Below are 19,218 nucleotides of genomic sequence, written 5' to 3'. Positions count from 1 at the left end.
TATCATGCAGAAGAAAGTGTTTAGATTTACTGGAAAATTATCAGCACGCGAGCATACCCAGGATTTTTTCTATGAAAACAAGATTCTTGCATTTGCTAACATATTTCGCCAAGAACTATGGCTAAGAATATATAACGAAATGAAACGTGATCAACCAGGCTTTTTCGCAACATATGAGCGCGCTGACTGTGGCTACGAGTTGAGAAATGTAATGTTTACTTCAAACCTGATCAGAACATCTTCCGGGAAGCAGTCCGTTAATTTTCAAATCCCTTCACTTTTAAGCATGTTTCAGGTAAGAGTTCAAAGAGTTTGTAATTTCAATTCAGTTAATAGTTTTAAAAGACAAGTTACAACATTTTATTACATAAAACTTATCAACTACCCTGTTGAGATGTATGTCATTTTGAGTGCTTTTTTATCTGGTATTGTATCTTGCATTGTGCCTTTGTTTTGTGTTGTACCTGCTAGTGATTGATGTTTTAATGGAGTCTTGTACTGCATCTTTCTAATTAATTTGTAACGGTACAGTTATTGCTGCCTTATTATTCGTTCTTATTCTCGGCGCGACCGTCCGCTTGTCTCCCCTGATGCAATAGTCCGGGCACGAGGCCTCGTCCGGCCTGCATTAAGCGCCTTTTGCCTTGTCCACCATGGCAGTGCTTTATACTCATGTTTGATTTTCGGTCCTGTATTGCACACCCAGTTCTGTAAAAATAAAATGAACAAACAAACAAGCAACAAACAGTAGAGGAAACGAGGAACAATTAGCCGATCGAATGGTACCTTGGTTGTAGCCGATAGCAATCACCACGCCGGCGTGCGCACTCGTCTTTGCGGTCCTTCAGGTAAACAATGCCATCGAGGCAGTGGCATCTGGCTCCGTAATTGCATGTCGGTCGGTCGCAGTCGCACAAGATGCAGCCAGTTGTGTTTCCGTAGTGTTTGTGCCTGTGTTTAGCGCAAAAATAACACACGAAATTGTATGCTTATACGGTGCGTGGAAGGTTCACCGCACGGGGTATTTTCCGTACGGCGAAACAAGATTGAGCAGTAGTTCATTCATCCTAAATATCGCCATTTTTTTGTCGAAATTTAGTTAACCTAGAAACGCACAAGCCTTAAGATTGGGTCCTTGTAGATTGAGGTTTAAAGGCATAGAATAACGCACATAAACAGCTCCCGCCAAAAGTATACAGCCCAAGGGGTACGCTTCTAAGCTGTTTAGCGGAGCTCCCTAGAACGTATAGCAATGCAAAGCTTGGGGCGATTGAAAACTTCAAGCCATTCGTCGTTTTGAGAGATTATGGTCTCTGAGTATGCGTAACCAGACACGCTGAAGGCGTCGCAAGCAAATATGGGCTGTATGCTTTTGACGGGGGTTGTACATGACGGAAGTTAGAAACCTCACTTCGAAATTTACGGTACCGGTTCTTGATCGCGCTCTATCAGCGGTGTATATTAAGAAAACCTTGCAGCTAAGTTACTTTTATGACTGATTGCCGTGACAGGTGAAACGAGCCTCAGCAAAAGCTTCGCTTTGGTCGCCGGGTGCCTATTTTTTACCTTCAGCTGAGTTAGAGCTCAAACCATGGAAAGGAGAAAAAGAAATTGAATCAATATCCATAACCGGGAATCGAACCCGTGGCTGCGCGAACAGACCTCGTTTAAGGACCGCTCAGCGAGACCACTAGGCTGTCGCCGCTTTCTTGTTCTTCAACGTGGTATTTATTACAATGGTGCGAAGTTTTATGTACGTGAGCTATCTACAAACAGTAGCACATCAACTCCCAAGCAGGAGGTAAGAGTTAGCTCGGAGCACTTAGCGAGTAAGTCATAACACAGCACATCTAAGCAACAAAGAACTAGAAAAAAGGCAATGAACAACACAGCACTAAGAGTGAGTACCACTCCGGTTCATACTCGGTCTGGTCAAAGCCAACACGCCTCGTGTTAAACTGCACCACACTCTCGCGCTATGCATTGGAGGGCGTCGTCTTCATCCATCTGCTCCCTACCGCGGCACTGCCTGCTCACCGTTGTCTTCTACGTAGCACAAATCCGGGCTTTCGCTCCGATTCGAGTGTCGTAAACATTCTCCGAGGTTTTTGTGCTTCCAGGGAGCCGAAATTCATGGCCAAATACAAATTTTATAGCGTACCCTGTGTTGCCTTTAGCTTAACGATATAGCCCAGCATTATTCAGTGGATTCTGCAGCTTCAGTGGCGTGACCTCGAACGCTTTAGGAAGTTAATTCTTTAAAATAAATATTTTATTTTTATTTAATTCAATGACTGCCGCTTGCAAAGCTGGGAAGTCGGAAAGAGGAGCGAGGGAATTCCCGCTCCACATTATTAGGGCAGTGGCGGGTGTCGGAAAGTACGAAAGTGAAGAAAGAGAGTGGGTGAGAGGCAAACAGGTGTCTAGTACTTCCGGAGGCTATAGCAAAGCGGAGGAGTGTGCGCAACCGGGAGGTGGCTGCGACAAGAACAACCCACAACATCGCTTACGTTGAAAGGGCTGCTATGAATATGGCGGTTGAATGCGCAGCATGAGAATTTTTCCACGGCGTAATGCAGTGTTACACGCCAAGTACAAATCTTTAGCAGCTTTTGCAGATTCATGCTCTAAGCAGGTTAGCCTAGCCCTACAAATTTCTTCCGCATGTAAAAACGAACATCGGATGTACTAATGACCACTACAATTTCCTGTTCACAGCCAAATCCCAGGCCAGAATAATTTAAACTTTATTTAGTATATGTAAGTTATTTAGTGTTCTAATTACAGCATAAAACTTCTTCTATGACGTTCGGCTAAGCCGCAGTTATTGTTTCCCACAAGAATATTCATTTTATCAAGTGTTGTTGTCGGGCTAGTAGGTCAGATTCTTCGTTCGCCAGTTTTTTTTGCGCAAAAGAGACGACACATAGACAAAACAACAGTACGAGCGAATTTCGCGCTCCTACTGTCGTCTTGTCTGTGTGTCGCCTTTTTTCCGCAAGAAACTTGTTATGACAAACGAATGCTCACTTTACCTGAAATAGCCTTTTTTTGAAAATTATTTTGTTTCACAGGACACTCCCGCTACGGCCCCACGTAAAGATGGTAAGTACTATCACTTTTTCGAACACGAGCCGGGCAGTATAAAATGTTGACAGAAAGAGGTGCGACACGCAGGATATTCTCATTCTGTTTTTGTTGTTAGTGACATTTTATGGTTAAGCTTTTTGTGGTTATGTTCATGTCGTACTGGAGCGAAATTTGCGTCTCATGCACGATATTTAACGATTAAAATGTGATTTGAATTTTCCTGCAGGATATTGAAGTTTTGAGGTATTGTCATGAAATTTAACTCTTGAAGCCTTCTAATATTGATATTTCAATTGTTAGACATACACAATAGCTCATATATATGCTAAATAAATTTGAATGGAGCAAGGGAACGAACACAGGGAGACAGAAAGATTGTTAGAGCGCCTCTCTTCTTGTGTTCGGGGCCTTGCGCCATTGAAATTTATTATGAACCAACTAGCCCATCGGCAAGTATTTCTGTACATATATGATTTTGATTCTGATTACCTACAAATTTTTTACGTGTGCATAAAGCGTTTAGTATCCGGGATTGAACAGTAGAAAGCTTTGATTGTTCTGTTCTTCAAGGAAAAAACTCAAAAACAGTTTTGAGGAAAGGAATTTGCGCAGCAATTCTCTCAAATAGAGGTGGGAACCCAGAGCGCGCCTTAAGGAAGAGATAAAAGAGAGAGTAAACGAAGAAATGAAGAAAGTGCTGCCATAGTGAAGGGCTGTGGAATAATTTTGCCTACCTGGGGATCTTTAACGTGCACCATTTGGTCGAAACTATTCCGGAGCCCTCCACTACGGCTCTTGTTTCCTCGGGATAAAAATAAAACTTTTCTTCAAATGTTCTTTGCGAAACCACTTTAAGGTATCCAGTTGCCGATAATTGTGCCAATTGCCCTTTAAGGGTGCCTACAAGATGTCTTCATATCTTCCTGTTGTTCAGAACCGGAGTCCTCTCTTAGTGCATCCGTGTACATTTAAAAACAGGAAAGCTCACCAGTCAGGCCTCCCGCAGTCCTCCGCAATCAGAGGGCATGAATGAGTGCCCTTGTAATAGAGATGACCATTTATGCAGTCACACTTTCCGCTGTATTGTGCGCATCTTTGCTGTCCGGACGGACAGTCACATCTGGCACAGTTATTGTTGACGCCTGTTGTGTCCCTGCAGCAATTGGGCATCAGCAATTTTTTCATAACTGTGTAGTTCTGCTCTGATCAGGGAGCGGTTGCTACTTCCACCACGCAAGAAGAAACAACTGCTTTAAGAAATTGCTCATTGGCTTTATTATTCTGCAGGAGAGCCCGATGACACAAAATAGAATCCTGGCTGCGGCAATTGCGTTATTTAGAGGCTAGATGCTAAACCTCCCGTGGGCTCTCAATAATAATAATAATAATAATAATAATAATAATAATAATAATAATAATAATAATAATAATAATAATAATAATAATAATAATAATAATAATCTTTATTCGACCATCATGCGGTACATGGTGACAGGGAGCCCTGAGTGAAAGCTGCGCATTGACAGCTTGCCAGATTCAATGTCAGAATATGATAAAGATCCCAAAGTGGTGTAAAATGAATCCAGAAGCCTCCTTTACGGCTGCAGTCAAAGCCAACGAGCTGGTTCATGGCGTTGAGAACCAGTGCCAATAAAAAAGTGTTGTGGCCATTTGGTAGCACTCTGGTAGCAAGCCGGTTCTCGCCCTTGAACCACCAGCCGCGAGCTGTATTCAGAGTGGGAAATTGTGCAAATACCACCAATGGCTGGTGACGCTCATCCGGCTCGATGTTGCACAGCTTCCACCGCCAAAGACGAGATATGGGTGCCAATCAATGATATTAATATCAGTGAGGAAGGTGTTCTGAACCTAATTTTGAAACTTGACACTAAGAAATCTGCTGGACCTGATGGTATCCCGAACTTGTTTTTGGTACGCTACTCATTATGGACCTGTCGCTACCTAGCTGTCATGTTTCGCGAGTCTCTTGCTTCCTGTACAGTTCCTTAATCCTGGAAAATGGCCCAAGTCGTCCCTCTATTCAAAAGTGGTGACAAGCAAACTATATCCAATTATAGACCAATCTCTTTAACCTCTCATGCATGTAAAATTTTAGAGCACATTATTTACAAACACATCATGGAATACCTCGAATCACATAATTTATTAACAAATGTTCAGCATGGCTTCAGACGCGGTTTCAGCACTTTGACACAACTTAACGAATTTACTCACGACATTTGCAGTAACCTTGATGCAGGCAATCAGATAGACGCAATATTAATTGATTTTTCGAAGGCATTCGATACAGTGATTCACTCAAAACTTATGTATAAACTTGACATGATCCTCAATAACCCCCGCCTTCTCAATTGGATTTCAAGTTTTCTTTCCAACCGTTCTCAATTTGTGTCCTTCAACCGAACTAATTCTAGGGTAGCAGACGTGCCCTCAGGAGTTCCACAGGGTTCTGTGTTGGGCCCATTGCTTTTTTTTATTTTTATAAATGACTTACCTTGTAACATCACCTGTAACCTACGTTTGTATGCTGATGACTGCGTGTTGTATCACAAAATTTCCTGCCTTGATGATCACTTATACCTTCAGAAATCATTTTCAGAATTTAGCTCTTGGTGTGCTACATGGCAAATGACTATTAACATCCGCAAAACCGTTGTTATGACTTTCACTAATAGAACGACACCTTCCGTGTTTACTTACACAATTAGCAATACCCCCATCCAGAGTGTGAGTCAATACAAATACCTTGGTCTTATTTTCACACCCAGTATGTCCTGGTCCAAACATATAGATTTCATAAACTCAAAGGCACTTAAAAAGTTAGGATACCTCCGTCGCACAATAAAAGCTGCTCCTAGAGATACGAAACTACTGATGTTTAAATCGCTAATCCGTCCACTACTTGAATACGTCTCCCCTGTATGGAACCCGCACAAACAACGCGAAATTAACCAAATCGAGGCAGTGCAGAAGAAAGCCGTTCGCTTCATATGTCACAGGTTTGGTAGAGATTTTTCGCCTTCCACGGCACTTTCATCACTGGGCCTGCAACCACTCTCATCTCGACGAAGGACTTAGTCTTTAAAATTTTTGTATTGCATTATTAACTCTTTCTGTCGGACCTCTGCAAATGATTACCTAACCCCTGCTATACCATCTAAAACTAGAAGTCACCACAGCCTAAACATCACGCCTTATTTTGCCCGCACGGACACTTTTAAATACAGTTTTTTTCCGCGTGCAATCGAATATTGGAATTGTTTACCCGGTTCTACTCGCTCTCTTCCTTTAGAGCTGTTTTTAGCGGCTATTGAATAGTTTTTTCGTTTTTCTTGTTTTCACTCGTACTGTTTCGGATGTTTGCCATTGTTGTGCTCCATGTTTTCCTAAACTGTTGTTCACACCCACCCCTGCAATAGCTCAATAGGGCTGCAGGATGTATAAATAAATAAATAAAATAAAAATTGCGTTGGCATGAATTTTCACCGCAAAATTTTGGTAGTTGTCCTTGAAACACGTTTTGCGCTTTTAGAACGTGTTTCAGCCTAACAGTTGTTATTTTTGCTTAAAATTGATCAAACCATTTGGTGATTTGGTACTTCTTTCAGGAATTAATTATCCCGGTAGAAAGGGACGCATTAGCAGCGTTCGGTTTTTATAGCGGCTAATGATAAAACTGACGTTCATGTCATGTCCAAGCTGCCTGGTCACCTCCATAAGCGGAAACAACATTACAGTTGCGACTGTGCTACCATAAGTGTCACGAAAAATAATGACTGGGTGCTACAGGAAATGCATGCACAACCTTCGCTGAACATGGTCAATGCCCACCACAAAATCTGGGACTTCATGAAGAAGACTCGCTACTGTTCCAGTGGTCTCTCCTCTGTTTCCTGTATAAAGTATTCTTAACAATGGTTTTTAAAAGGCAGCGAGTCGTTCACAGATAAACTCGCGATGTTGATTGAGTTGCCTCTAGCGTTTCAGGTGAAATTCGACAATGGAGATGAAGAAAAGAAACCGCGGTTCTTTAGACCTACGTATTGTCTGATGACGGCAACAGTACAATATTCATTTTCTGTTCAGTATATGCATGGGCAAGCTTGAAGGTACATAATAATTTTGCAATGCAACTCTTAAGCGACCGTTCCTGGCTTGACCCGCGTCGCCGATATAGATGTAACCGAATGAAACCATAAATAAATAAACATAAACCTTGCCGCGACCGGGATTCCAACTCGCGGCGCCGCTAACTGATCAGCTTCGCTTTCCACAGCGCGAAAGCACTAGGCTGGGGCCACAGGCGATCAAGTCTCGCGTTATACTGCACACGCACACTCTCCCGCTGTGCATTGCTGATCATCGTCTTTTTCAATTCCTACTGCTACGGACAAATGTACTCATTATCACACGCTCTGCATTGCACTTCGTCGTCTTCATAAAATAATATTACTAACGAAGTACTCTCGTCGCCTGACGTGCCAAAGACCCAATAAAGAAAAACAATGAGCCTACAAAGCATGAGACGTCTTCAGAGCTGAGTTCAAATATCGCATTCGGGGGTATTGTATTTATGTTTGAAATTTCTTCGGTATCATGGAGACATTGTTACGGGGACTAAAGATTAAAACAGCGGAAACAACGCGCGTACTAGTCAGGCATAAGCACTCGTTCCCATCCTTTTTGCACATGCTTCGTCCTATTTATCGCGTTGCATTCAATTAGACCGGTCGTATCAAAGCTCCTAATTTGGAACTTTCGTTGAATTTCCTATTGTGATAGAATTTAGCACATGTACAGTCGCCAGCAAAAAATATTAGCACAGACCACTGGCGATCAGAATTGCGATATCTCACCACGCGGCGCTGCGGTACGCAGACCGGCCTAATGGGCCGTCTCTATGTTTGTAGCCTTGGGCAGGAGAATAAGTTTTATCAAGCGTGCCACCGCCCGAGCCTTGAAGTGCCGACCCTACGTGACTGTGCATGCAGCATTTATTTTGGCTCGGTTATCATGATCAAAGATGGCTTCTTTTTATCGCCGTCTCTTTTTATGACCGCGATGGTCTGACAAAAGGAACTCGCGGGAACAATGGATGATAGCGCTGCTTTTATCCAGTAATTTTGCTGGTCCATGGCAGTACACTGAGCGCCCCTAATACTGTAGAATGGGAACGACCCGGCATTCTCGTTATCAGCCTCTTCGCCACCCGCAGCGCCACGCGTTGTCATTCCGGCGCTCTGGTGTTCCGTCATGTGTGCTAATCTTTTTTACTCGCGACTGTACAGTAGCCTATATTTTGTTGAGTCTAAACACAGTAATGAGGGCTATCCTAAAAGCCACTTGTATGATTAGGAGACACCATTGAAAAATGCATATTAATGCAATACTTTTTAACAAACACCATTGAGGATGTATACACAACTTCGTTTTATGTTATTTTATTTTTCTGGATGTGTATTGACGAGCGCCCGTCATATAAATAAACTGGTTGTTCGTAAAAAGCACTCACGCAGCTAGAAACACCTTCACATATCTGAAGTTCTCTTTAGACGCTGTGTGACAGGGGGACAATGCACAGAATACACGAATGGATGAGATTTTCGTCGTATCTAAAACACTTCTACTACGGATCGAAAAGCAATAGTTTGACGCAATTTCTCTGTCTTAGCGCCTGATTCAACAGATGCACATGACTCCTCTTCGTTGTTACGTTGCGCAAGAACATTGCTGGTGGTTTGTGAGAAAATAAACGAATGCGAACGACCAAAAAGGAAAACCGAGCTGCGTGGAAATTTCATTTTGATTGCAATTATCCTTGTTATCCTTAAGGGTACCGGAGTGGATTCCACGAGAAAGCAAACGTAGCAAGAGACGGCAGAAAGTTAGGTGGGCGAATCGGTGGCCGCAACTAGCAAAGGGCCCTGCCCTTTGGGAGAGACACGGGAGAGGCCATTGCCCTGCAGTGGGTGTAGTCAGGCTGATGATGATGATGATCCTTGTTATCTACTGTTATGAACATAGTATGCGGTATATCGAAGGTGGATTTTGTTTCTTGCCCACGAATACACGTCGTGTTATTTCTTACAGAGCTTTAAAACGGCTCTACAAAGCAGAGAAGGCGGCATATACCTTTCAACTAAACGTGTATTCCAACACATTGGAAAAACCTAAAGAGAGGAAATTTACGTAGCCGGTGTTTACTGCGCAAAAATGGGCACAAATCGAAAAGCAAAGGAGAACTGTGTTGAATAGGCCAAGCTTTTTTTTTTTTCGTTTTTCGCGCATTTATTCGAACCTTGTTGGTCGCTTATTCGCCGCTTTTACTTTTGTTTCCCGAAGCACGCGAGACTGTGTACAAGGCACTCATGAGCGGCTCTCCTTTTTGGTCGAGGTCGAAAACAGCTCATAGATGCAAATTGGATCTTCTGTGACACACGGATTTCGTGTGTCAGTTGAGATGTGCTACATATAAGTCATACAAGACACATTTTCGGCGCATGCGAACGCGTATGCAGCACATATATATTCAATCGAGACATGCGTTACGCGTATGAACTCGTATTCAGACGATACCAGACAAATTAGTGATACATAGGAGCTAGCATGAAGCATGTGTGTTCAACGAGGCACATTTCAAGATACATATCGGTCATATGCAACCCATTTTAATTCATACGAGACACATATGTGGCCCACATGAACGCGTATGAGGCGTATATGTTCCCTATGAGACCCATATTATGACATAAATAACTTATGTGGGCTGCATAGGAGTTCATGCGGGACGCATTTGTGACATATACAGCTAATGTAAAACTTACGAACTCATAAGAGACACATATATATTTATATCCAATATTTCGATACGGAAAACTTGCCTGTTAAAAAGCTACCGCGAAACTTTCACGAGACCATGGACGATATGGCCTTTGAATCATACGACATAAGCGGCAGAGGCGCTCGAAACACCAAGAATTTAAAACTCTTTTAGAAACCGAGGCAGACCACTTGTGTCATGCACCTAACATATTTTCAACTTTCATTAAAACGGAGAGTTGAGATAGTTGGTACATGTTTCTTGGAAAAAACAGCGCTAAACGCTAAACGTAATCAGTCAGCGCCGGTCCTGTTGTACTCTTTTTCGTTGTCCTTCGTTTAGCGATGTTTTTTCCAAGAATCAACTTTCATTAATTAGACAGTTTCTTTTTCGGTCATTTTCAGCACGCATATACTAATAAATGTCGCAAACATGCAATGTATTCAAGGTAAAAAAGTGTAGGAATATCAACGAAAGCAGAAATCAGTATACAGTATGCGTGTTGTCTGTCAAACGTTTTGACAGCTTTGTTTACTATTATTATTATAGTAATAGTGACAGTTTTGTTCTGGTGACAAGAGATCTGAGAGTTTAGATTAATATCAAGGTTAAATGCCGTTGTTCTTGTGCGCTTCATTGAGTATAGTGTTATTCGAAACAGCACACGCTTTACTGAAAACAAGTGAGTTTGGTAAGAGCCAGATGTCATCGCGTTTTTTCCCGCCAAGCAGTGAGCACCACAAAGGGGCCGTAAGCCGATTAATAGCTTCAGGATATGATCTCGCAAACTGTACCTTTCACCATGCGAGGAGAGACAATCCGATGCTTCGTGGGCGCAGCGCATGTCGGTGTCCTTGATGTATATAATCCCTTCGGTACATTTGCATTTTCCAATCTCACAGTCTTGTCCGGTGCACTCGCAAAGCAGGCAGAGTATATTTTTGTGAGACCTAGGAAGATTGAGAAAGTTTGGCGTATTTTTTGTTTACTAAGCGCATTTGTAAGGTTTCTGCTTCCAGAATGGCTTTAAAGCTAGAAAGGAAAAAAATCGAGATCTTTGATTTTCTTTCTTGCAAATTGCGCCGTATAGGCGGAATTGCGATTTAAACCGCAGCGTAATTCGTGTTAGGCTGCTGCTGCCCTCAATGCTTGCGGCTGTCAGTCGCCTGCGTTTTGATTTTCAGTGGCGTGGTTTGTTATTTATTGACGTGAAATATATTCACCTAACTAAATTTTCTGCGAGACTGCCGCTTCTGGCAATTACACTTCATACACTTTATTTCTAAATCGCTAGGGACTTAAGCTGATGTTTAATTACATCCACAGTGGCGCCTATTTATATATTTGGGCACAAGTGCTTTTTTTCTTTTTAATAAACACGCAAAAATAACGTCAGTGTGCTTAAAAAGGGAAATTTCACTAAAAAGAAAGAAGCAGCGATGACGTCAAATCGGATCTTTAGGTTATCTATAGATCTCAGCCTCAAAATCTGTATTACCTGCGTTATTTAAAATATGTTTTCCTCAACATCATGCACAAAATGTTTTAGTGGGGGGCACTGCAAGGTTAGAAAAAGGGAGCCGATTTTTTGAGTTGGAGTGCTTCTCTGCGAATATCACGTTTGAGGCATTTCCTGGCATGATAATTAAGCAAATTTTATCTTTTAATATTCGGCCAGCAATGAAGTAGTTGCATACTGTCTGAAAGCTGTTTCGTTGATGCCGCATTTTCGCACATGCAGGCGACGTTCCTAAAGTACCACGTGATTTAATGATTTAAGAGAAAAAGTGCAAAATCGGAATATCAAAATATGAAAATATAAAACTTGGCTTGTCGTAGAGTGTGATTCCATCATCCTTGTTTGATTACGATATCATTAGCTTTTAAATCACAAATCGTGAACTACTCCTGCCATTATTCCTAAGAGCGCATGAGCACAGTTCTCCCATAGTACTCGATGTTCGCGCCCGAATGAGGCGTCAACAACTAAGTAATCTTAAGAATAGTTCAATCATACCTCAGGCGCAGCCGAGGGAAGTGCTTTCTGCGACAGGACGCGGCGTAAACTACTAAGAGGCCTGCCCGGCGTGGGCGAGCACCGCAAGGCTTCTAACCTAATTTTCGGCGCTGTGAAAGCAGTAAGAATTATAGCACGAGATTAACTCCCTCACATCACCATCGCCAATGGTGGATTTTGGCTCGCTGCATAAGAATTGGCTTTTGTTTGCAACGGTAAAGCTACTGCAGGAAGGACTTTGCAGCATAAAAAGTCCTGGATGCATTTCTACTGTTTTCTTGTAGATATTTCTCGTAGAACGCAATCCCTGCGGGCACTGCGGAGGCTTATTTGAAGAATCATGCCCGTCTAACTTCGAATCGCCTCGACGCCTCCCTTAGTAATATTGCAGTGCTCGAAATAAAGGACTGGTGCTATGTTGATATTCAGGTCGGTGCATTTATAACAATACCAACTAAAGCCGTTGAGGCTAAAATGCAGTAAAACCTATCGGGAAGCGCACCGCCACAGGGGACAAGCGTCCCAGTGCCCTACGTGATTATTGGTCCAGTGCGGCCAATCACTTGACCAATCCAAGTACTGCAGTGGAAAACGCTCTTTAACTCCGAGTCATGTACGTAGAAGCAGAGGAAAGTAAACTTAAGAGCAAGGGAAAGGGAACTTGAATGCAAGGGAAAGTAAGAACTTAAGGTGCGCATCACAAATAGATTGCTTCAAAACATAAAACAAATAGCATAAGAACTGCGAGTTGCCCTTCCAAAAAAGTTTTGACTTCTGTCTATAAAGTATATAGACTGTCTATAGAGAAATCCTAGAGAACAGTCTAAAGGCAATACAAATGCCATAGACTATAGACAACACATAGATTTATGGCCATACACTTCTTGAAGCCTTTTGTCCATAGACAGTTTTTAGACTATGAATAGACAAAGAGCAACATCTATAGCAAATCAATAGAGTCAATAAGAAGTCTATAGACTATCTGTAGACCATTTTTATAATAGTGGAGTCCACACCTTCTGTATTACAAACCCATTACGTTACCTTTTGGTCACGTAAGAGGACACTGTGTACGACGGCTGGCCCTCAGTGCCCACAGCCGGGATAGTGGACCCAAGTCCGGGTCCCGGGAGACTGCTGCAAAATTGGTAGGCGTCAGTTCCTGCGTTGTACACTCAACATAATCCGATGTCGAGAAATTATTTGCCACTTATAAACGCATTCGCTGGTTTCAAATCTACTGCTGCAAAATTATTGTTAGTGATGTACTGATTCCAACTGTTTTCTGTAGGTCATGCTAACTGCTAGCACCACTGGCACATTTTTCTGCATTTCTAGAATTATTTAGGCCTACTGTGGCCAATTTTCAAAAGGGAGACGAAGGGCAGATGTCAGGATGACAGTCTATTGGCCAACGACGGCAATGAAACTGGTCGGCATACGGTCGGCCTGCGTCCTCGACTGCCGAGCGATAACTGTGCGCTGAATGGACGCCGGCCTGAACACCGGTGCTCCCTACTGCCGTATATTTATTGCTAATATATGAAACGAAGGACTGCATTTCGTATAACGTGCTTTGAAATCCACGAACTTTTAAACGTTTGCCAGAATTTTAGTCGGCGCTGGCCCCCTCTGCGACGAGCAGTCTTGGCAAGTTCAAGAAGCTTGAGTATCTTCAGTAGGTGTGGAGACCGAATTCAAACGTATTAGGAAATATAAGCGACCATTAAGGGCAGATTTGGCAATGATGACAATAAATAGGTGATTGTCTAGATCGCAGGACACACATGATGTAATGGGTTTTGGCGCCGATGCTAGAAGGTGTGAGCCGATTTTGCCGAGAAATAATGTAGGCGAGCTTTGGCATCGCAGGCGTATCTGTTCAAAACAGCACATTTGGCTATTTCAGTTATCGCGAAGGTCACCGAACGTACTTCTAGATGTATCGTTTTGAAATCGAGCGTAGTTACAATGAAGAAAGCAGAAATAATGGGCAGTAAGGTCCGGTCCTATGCATTATCAGCAGCAAGGTTATCGAGGATTTCTGTTGCAGCGAATTATAAGTGAATCCTCAACCGGGGCAACAGAGTAAAGTTTTTTCAATGCGCCTAATAAAACTGTTTCATGTCTAGCAAACAGGAAGTAGTCTGGGTCAATGGTAGGCTTCAACCACAGATGCTTAAATTTTCTAGATGTTGCCTCGTGCCTTGTGGCAGAATGGGCTAAGTCCATTGCGCTGCGGCCATTTAGAATTCGTTTACAACAGCATGCCGTTGCGGCTTCAACACGACCAATTATATCCCACCGCAATCCCAAGAAATTCACATCTTGTGCAGTGCTACCCCGTAATTTGCCACGAGGTCTACCAGATTGCCAGTTCGAGCAGTGCACATTGGAGCGCGTTTCATCAAATATGCAGGTTTCACACTAGAACACACTCGCTTTCTCGACGACGAAGTGCACATGTCTCCTCAACTGTTTCTTGACAGGGGATGAAATTGGCATCACAGTTTTCTCAGTAATTTCGCAGTACCCTGTATGGCGCCGGAAACGCTTACCTGGCCGGGCTCTCGCACCAGCTTTCGTGCCGAACACATTGAGCACTGTCTATGGGGTAAAGGATTCCGTTGTCGCAGTTGCATCTCTTGTCATACTTGAAACACCACTGTTCTCCAGTAGAGCAAGAACATTTGGCACAGTGTTGGAATTGCTTCCCGTCCCTCCGTCTATAAAGTAAAAAAAGCTCCGAAATAGTTGGACGAGACGCTATATGTTCCTGCTTGCATAATATCTGCTTTGTAGAGTTAACGATCGGGCCTTGCACAATATTACCTAAATTTCGTTCTGACTGAGAAGAATTGCACTTTTTTTTTTCAGAAGTTTAGAGCCCAGGGGGTTTGCTTCTGGGCCACACTGCTTTGCTCGTAATGCGTCATCATCAGCGTCCCTAATCTCCTGAAGGTAAGAAGATTTTTGGTCCTGCTCCCTCCGATGCGTAGGACTTCCATGAGTGCTGCAGGAGCGCCACAATAGTGCTTAGATGCAGACCTCCTGGGATTTAAACTTTTGACAAAGGTTGCACTTCATTACACGCACACAGTGCGTACTTATACAATGTGTTCAAAGTTAGATTTTAATCACTCTTTTTAAAAATGCGAAAAGCCGTAGGCTAAAGCCACTTTTGCTACTTGGTAATGCGGCCAGGCGGGCACAATTCGGGGTAATAATTGGTTACATAAATTCAGTAATTAGATAAAACCTTTAACTTTTTATTGCAGGAAGTTAGCGGGGGTATTATATTGAGAACTTGCAGGCATTTGCTTCTCAGGGCTATTCCATTTTGTACAACTTTAGTAACACGCCTGTGCCCTGAGATCCGCATGTCTAAAATTTCGTCCAAGTTCGTCTAATTAAGCATGCGAGACAGCGGCTGTCGGTGTGAAGCACCTCCTTCGTGTGACGCAGCTGTTGCGTATGGCACTCTGCCTTGCAGTAGTGTGCAGCGCACGGCGATGCAGATGACTTTTCGTTCTCGGTAACGTTTTCCTTCTTGGCGCGCGAAACCAATGAATCACGAAAGGTCACCCGCGTCTCCGGTTCCTCTTGCAAGGCAGAGTGCAATATGCAAAAGCTGCGTCACACGAGGGAGGTGTTTCACGCGGACAGCCGCGCTCTCGCATGCGTAATGAGACGAACTGGGATGAAATTTTAGACATACGTATCGCATGGCAGGGGCGTGCTACTAAAATTGTACAAAATGGAATAGCCCTGGAAAGCAAATGCCTCCATGTTCTCAATATGAATATGCACGCTAACTTGAGGCAATAAAAAGTTAATTAATGATTTTTAGCTAATTACTAAATTTCTGCGAACCGCCAATTGCGTAAGTGTGTGCCCGCCTGGCCACATTACCAAGGAACAAAAGCGGCATTAGCGTACGGCGTTTTGCATTAAAAAAATTAGTAAAGCCTAACTTTGAACACCCTGTATATACGAACACTTCCTGAACTGGCACGTCTCGCAGGACGCCACGTGTTCCTTGACGTCTCTGGACATATTAGGCCACCAAAAGCGCTCCGACACTCGTGCGTAGGTTTTGCTGCGACCAAGGTGACCAGCCGTGGGAGCGTCGTGTAGGCCGCGCAAGATTTGCGACCGCAGTGTTGCCGGCACCACTGGCAACCACACGGGTGGTCGACCACGGAGCCATTTCACATGACACAAGGGGTTATCCTTCATTTGATAGACCCGGCGCAGTTTGCGAAGACCTGCGCCGACGGCGGTGCCAGGGAGTGGATTATGGCAGCAACGTCGGGATCTTGCGCTTGCGCAGTCCTGAGGTCCGTCAAAGCCGTCACGGAACAAGGGTGGCGAGAAAGGAAATCAGCATCCTGATGTGCAGAGCCGCGCCGATGCACTATGGTGAAATCATACTCTTGAAGTTGCAGGGACCAGCGTGCAATCTTGGCATTTAAGTGTTTGGCAGACTGGCAGAAGGCGACGGAAGTCGCGCCGGATCGCCTCCATCTCCCCAGCCTGGGCAGTCAGACGGGCCTCCCATGCGCCCATCCGCTGAGTAACAATATCGAGGAGGCGCTCAATACCGGCGTCCAGCCGGTGCGGAGAACCGAGCCCCTCCGAGCGCCCAGGTCTATCGGTGCCGGCCGCTGCGTCGTCGGCGCCGTCGGCTGGTGGCGGAGTCCTGTCGACTGGCACGTCGGGTACTTGATTCTGGGAGCGGGTGAGCGGCATGATCCCACCGCTGCCACCAAATGTTACGGGACGGCGGGCCCGCGCAGAGAAAGACACAGAGAGACGCAGGAGACCCAGACACAACCGGCCGCGGCCGTTCTCTTTCATTCTCTACCTCTCGCGCTAGCGCCGCGCGCTCTCCCCTCGCGCTCGCCCCGCGCCTCTTCTTTATTTGTATACCGCAGCGCACTCTTGGTTAGCGTAGGTCGTATGCCGTCACACTATATAGCTACAATTTAATCAAATGATACAAGAGGAGTTCTCATGACTGCTGAATTTCTCATGACCGCTGAAGTTTCGACTGAATCAGATGCTTTCTCGTAATCTATAAAGGCTATATATAGGGACTCGTGGTATCCTGCACATTTCTCTTTAACCTGATTTATTATGTGAACATGATCTATTGTCCAGTATAATTTACCGAATTGTTCCTGATAATTTGACATTGAAGTTCAAGGTTGTCCTGCCTATATTAGAGATACATTACTTCTCTATTACTTGACATCAATAATTTACGCTTAAAGTGTAATTTACGCTTGAGTGTGTGCAGGAACAGCTCTTTCGGCCAGACGCTCAAACGTTTTCCCTTTAAAATCCAGGCATGGCTTGTATTCCTCTTGCCTTGGTTATCGGCCACTTCCTGCGATGCGAGTCCCCTCTATTCGTCACCACAGGCATCCGGATTTTGCTCGCGCCTGCGGAAGTGATGGGATGCTTCAAGCCCCCCTCCCTGTGTGCGCCTGGAGTGTTTGAAATCACCTTCAAGGAACCTCTCAGATCGACAACGGCATCATCATCAAACAAGTATTTAAGCAGCCAACTCGGCCCTTTACAAAAATCTGTTCTCGCTTTGGCGAGCGCGGCATCGGCCGTTTAGCTGTTTTTTGAGGAGCGTACGTTCCGGCGGATGCAGTTGTTGCTGCGACGCGCGTCTTTTCTTTCCTCTTTCCTCTGATCTTTTAACTCTCCTCTGTCTGCACGTGGCAGCGGTGGTGGCTCGGCTCGAGCTAGTAGGCAGGCCCGTGCAATTTCCTTTTCATCCTTCTCTCAGTCACAACAACAACAGCCCTTTACAAAGAAGGCATGGCTTGTATGCCTCGTGCCTTGGTTATCGGGGCAGTATACAGTACAGTGCACTGTGATTTTACTTTGTGCTTTGCCGATTCCACATCTTCATGGAAGCTTAGAATGGTCTGGTCATCATGGCTTGATGTAGGTGCGTACGCCGCCAGCACCAACTTCCGCTTGTACTTCTTATTCGGCCTAATTACGATAGCTGCCACTCTCTCTTTAATACTATAAAACTCGTATAGAAATACTAAACCTATACTATAATAATATGAAACACCGTTACCGGCAAATGAAACGTCTTTCTAGCACAAAAGAGGTGCGCTGGATAAAACAAGATCCTCTTAAACCTATTGATTTTCCTATCATTACACTTCCTTTCCCACTCCTAGACTACCTTTGAATCGCCCCCATTCCAAAAAGCGTCGAAGCCGGTACCAGCCCAGACAGACGTTCCGCTCACATTGCCAATAATGTCCGTCCTATTAGCTCGCCGATCAGATACACAGATAAATCGCAAACTCACGCTGAAGCAACTGCTTAATCAATTGCGACTGGCAACCATGCAGCGACACACACTCTTGGTCCCTAAACTGCAGCGGCACGCCCCTTAAATTGTAGCGGAATGTGTAGCGGCACGCAGCCCTAGCACTAGGCGAGGCCATGAGCTAGGCTTGCGCTCCCACTTGAACAAGAAGGCGGCGGTTTTGCTGTGCTCGGAACCTTCGGATTAGTGCTTTCAAGCGAATAAACGCAGGATATTCCTGTCTAATCTCTGTTTTTATGTATTTTCGTAAATATGACTGCGCTACTCCTTATGAATTGCCTGAGATAAAATTTGAACCCTTTGCATCAGCAAGAAACGTTTTCTTACCGTTCCGATTCGTCCATGCTGCACTCTTCTTTGTCCATAACACACACACCGGGTTTGCCAATGCGGTACATGACACCATTTTCACAACGGCACTGTTCATGAAAACAGACGCCCTCCGAACAGGCGCACTGCAAACAAGATGGCTCAGGAGGGGTGCTGTCCCCCCTGATTAAACAAAACTTTTAGTAGCAGGGCGTTGATAAACAAAAGAGTCTTCAAAAGCACTCCAATCAAAAATTCAAAACGTTTTCCAGGCCCTGGGTTTTCGCCTTCTTGACAGTTTAATAGCCGCAGTGCGATATTGTTACAGTAAATTTTACTCCATTAACCAAGGAAAAAATTACAGGAGGAGTCACTGAGAGGAGGGAATGGTGGCGCCAAGCGGCGGGTGCGGATAGCATCTAGACCGCCGCTGAGAGGGGTGCCGGCGTAGCCCTAGCTAGGGAGGGGGGGTTAGTTAGGAACTGCTGCTTGAAACGTTTTGCAAGGCTGTGAGAACGCGCTTTCCATTTCCGCGGGATTTGTAGGCGTCCTTGGTACGGTTATTGCTGCACGCATTACCTTAAGCTCAAATTT

General features: G+C 44.3%; 1 protein-coding gene across 1 annotated transcript; it reads right to left on the bottom strand.

Annotated features, from left to right (window-relative positions):
- Positions 1-767: 767 nt before the first annotated feature.
- Positions 768-18,713, bottom strand: LOC149346504 (uncharacterized). The gene is made up of 5 exons (XM_089541359.1): positions 18,643-18,713; positions 14,507-14,674; positions 10,726-10,881; positions 4,079-4,243; positions 768-951 (listed from the first exon to the last, which is right to left on the bottom strand). The coding sequence occupies exons 1-5, from the start codon at positions 18,711-18,713 to the stop codon at positions 768-770; spliced, it is 744 nt and encodes a 247-aa protein (XP_089397485.1).
- Between the last annotated feature and the right edge of the window lie 505 nt (positions 18,714-19,218).

Source organism: Amblyomma mixtum, chromosome 4 (genome assembly GCF_055824585.1).
Source record: "Amblyomma mixtum isolate Tamu chromosome 4, ASM5582458v1, whole genome shotgun sequence".
In the NCBI taxonomy this organism is placed as follows: domain Eukaryota; kingdom Metazoa; phylum Arthropoda; class Arachnida; order Ixodida; family Ixodidae; genus Amblyomma; species Amblyomma mixtum.
Note: the sequence above shows the minus strand (reverse complement) of the source record. Positions and strands in the feature narration are given on the sequence as shown.

Coding starts and splice junctions, on each gene's coding strand:
- LOC149346504 (XM_089541359.1), bottom strand. CDS start 18,713: ATGTACCGCATTGGCAAACCCGGTGTGTGTGTTATGGACAAAGAAGAG. Junction 10,882..14,506: donor TGGTGCGAGAGCCCGGCCAG/GTAAGCGTTTCC, acceptor CAATCTTCCTAG/GTCTCACAAAAATATACTCT. Junction 4,244..10,725: donor CTCTCCTCGCATGGTGAAAG/GTACAGTTTGCG, acceptor CAATTGCTGCAG/GGACACAACAGGCGTCAACA.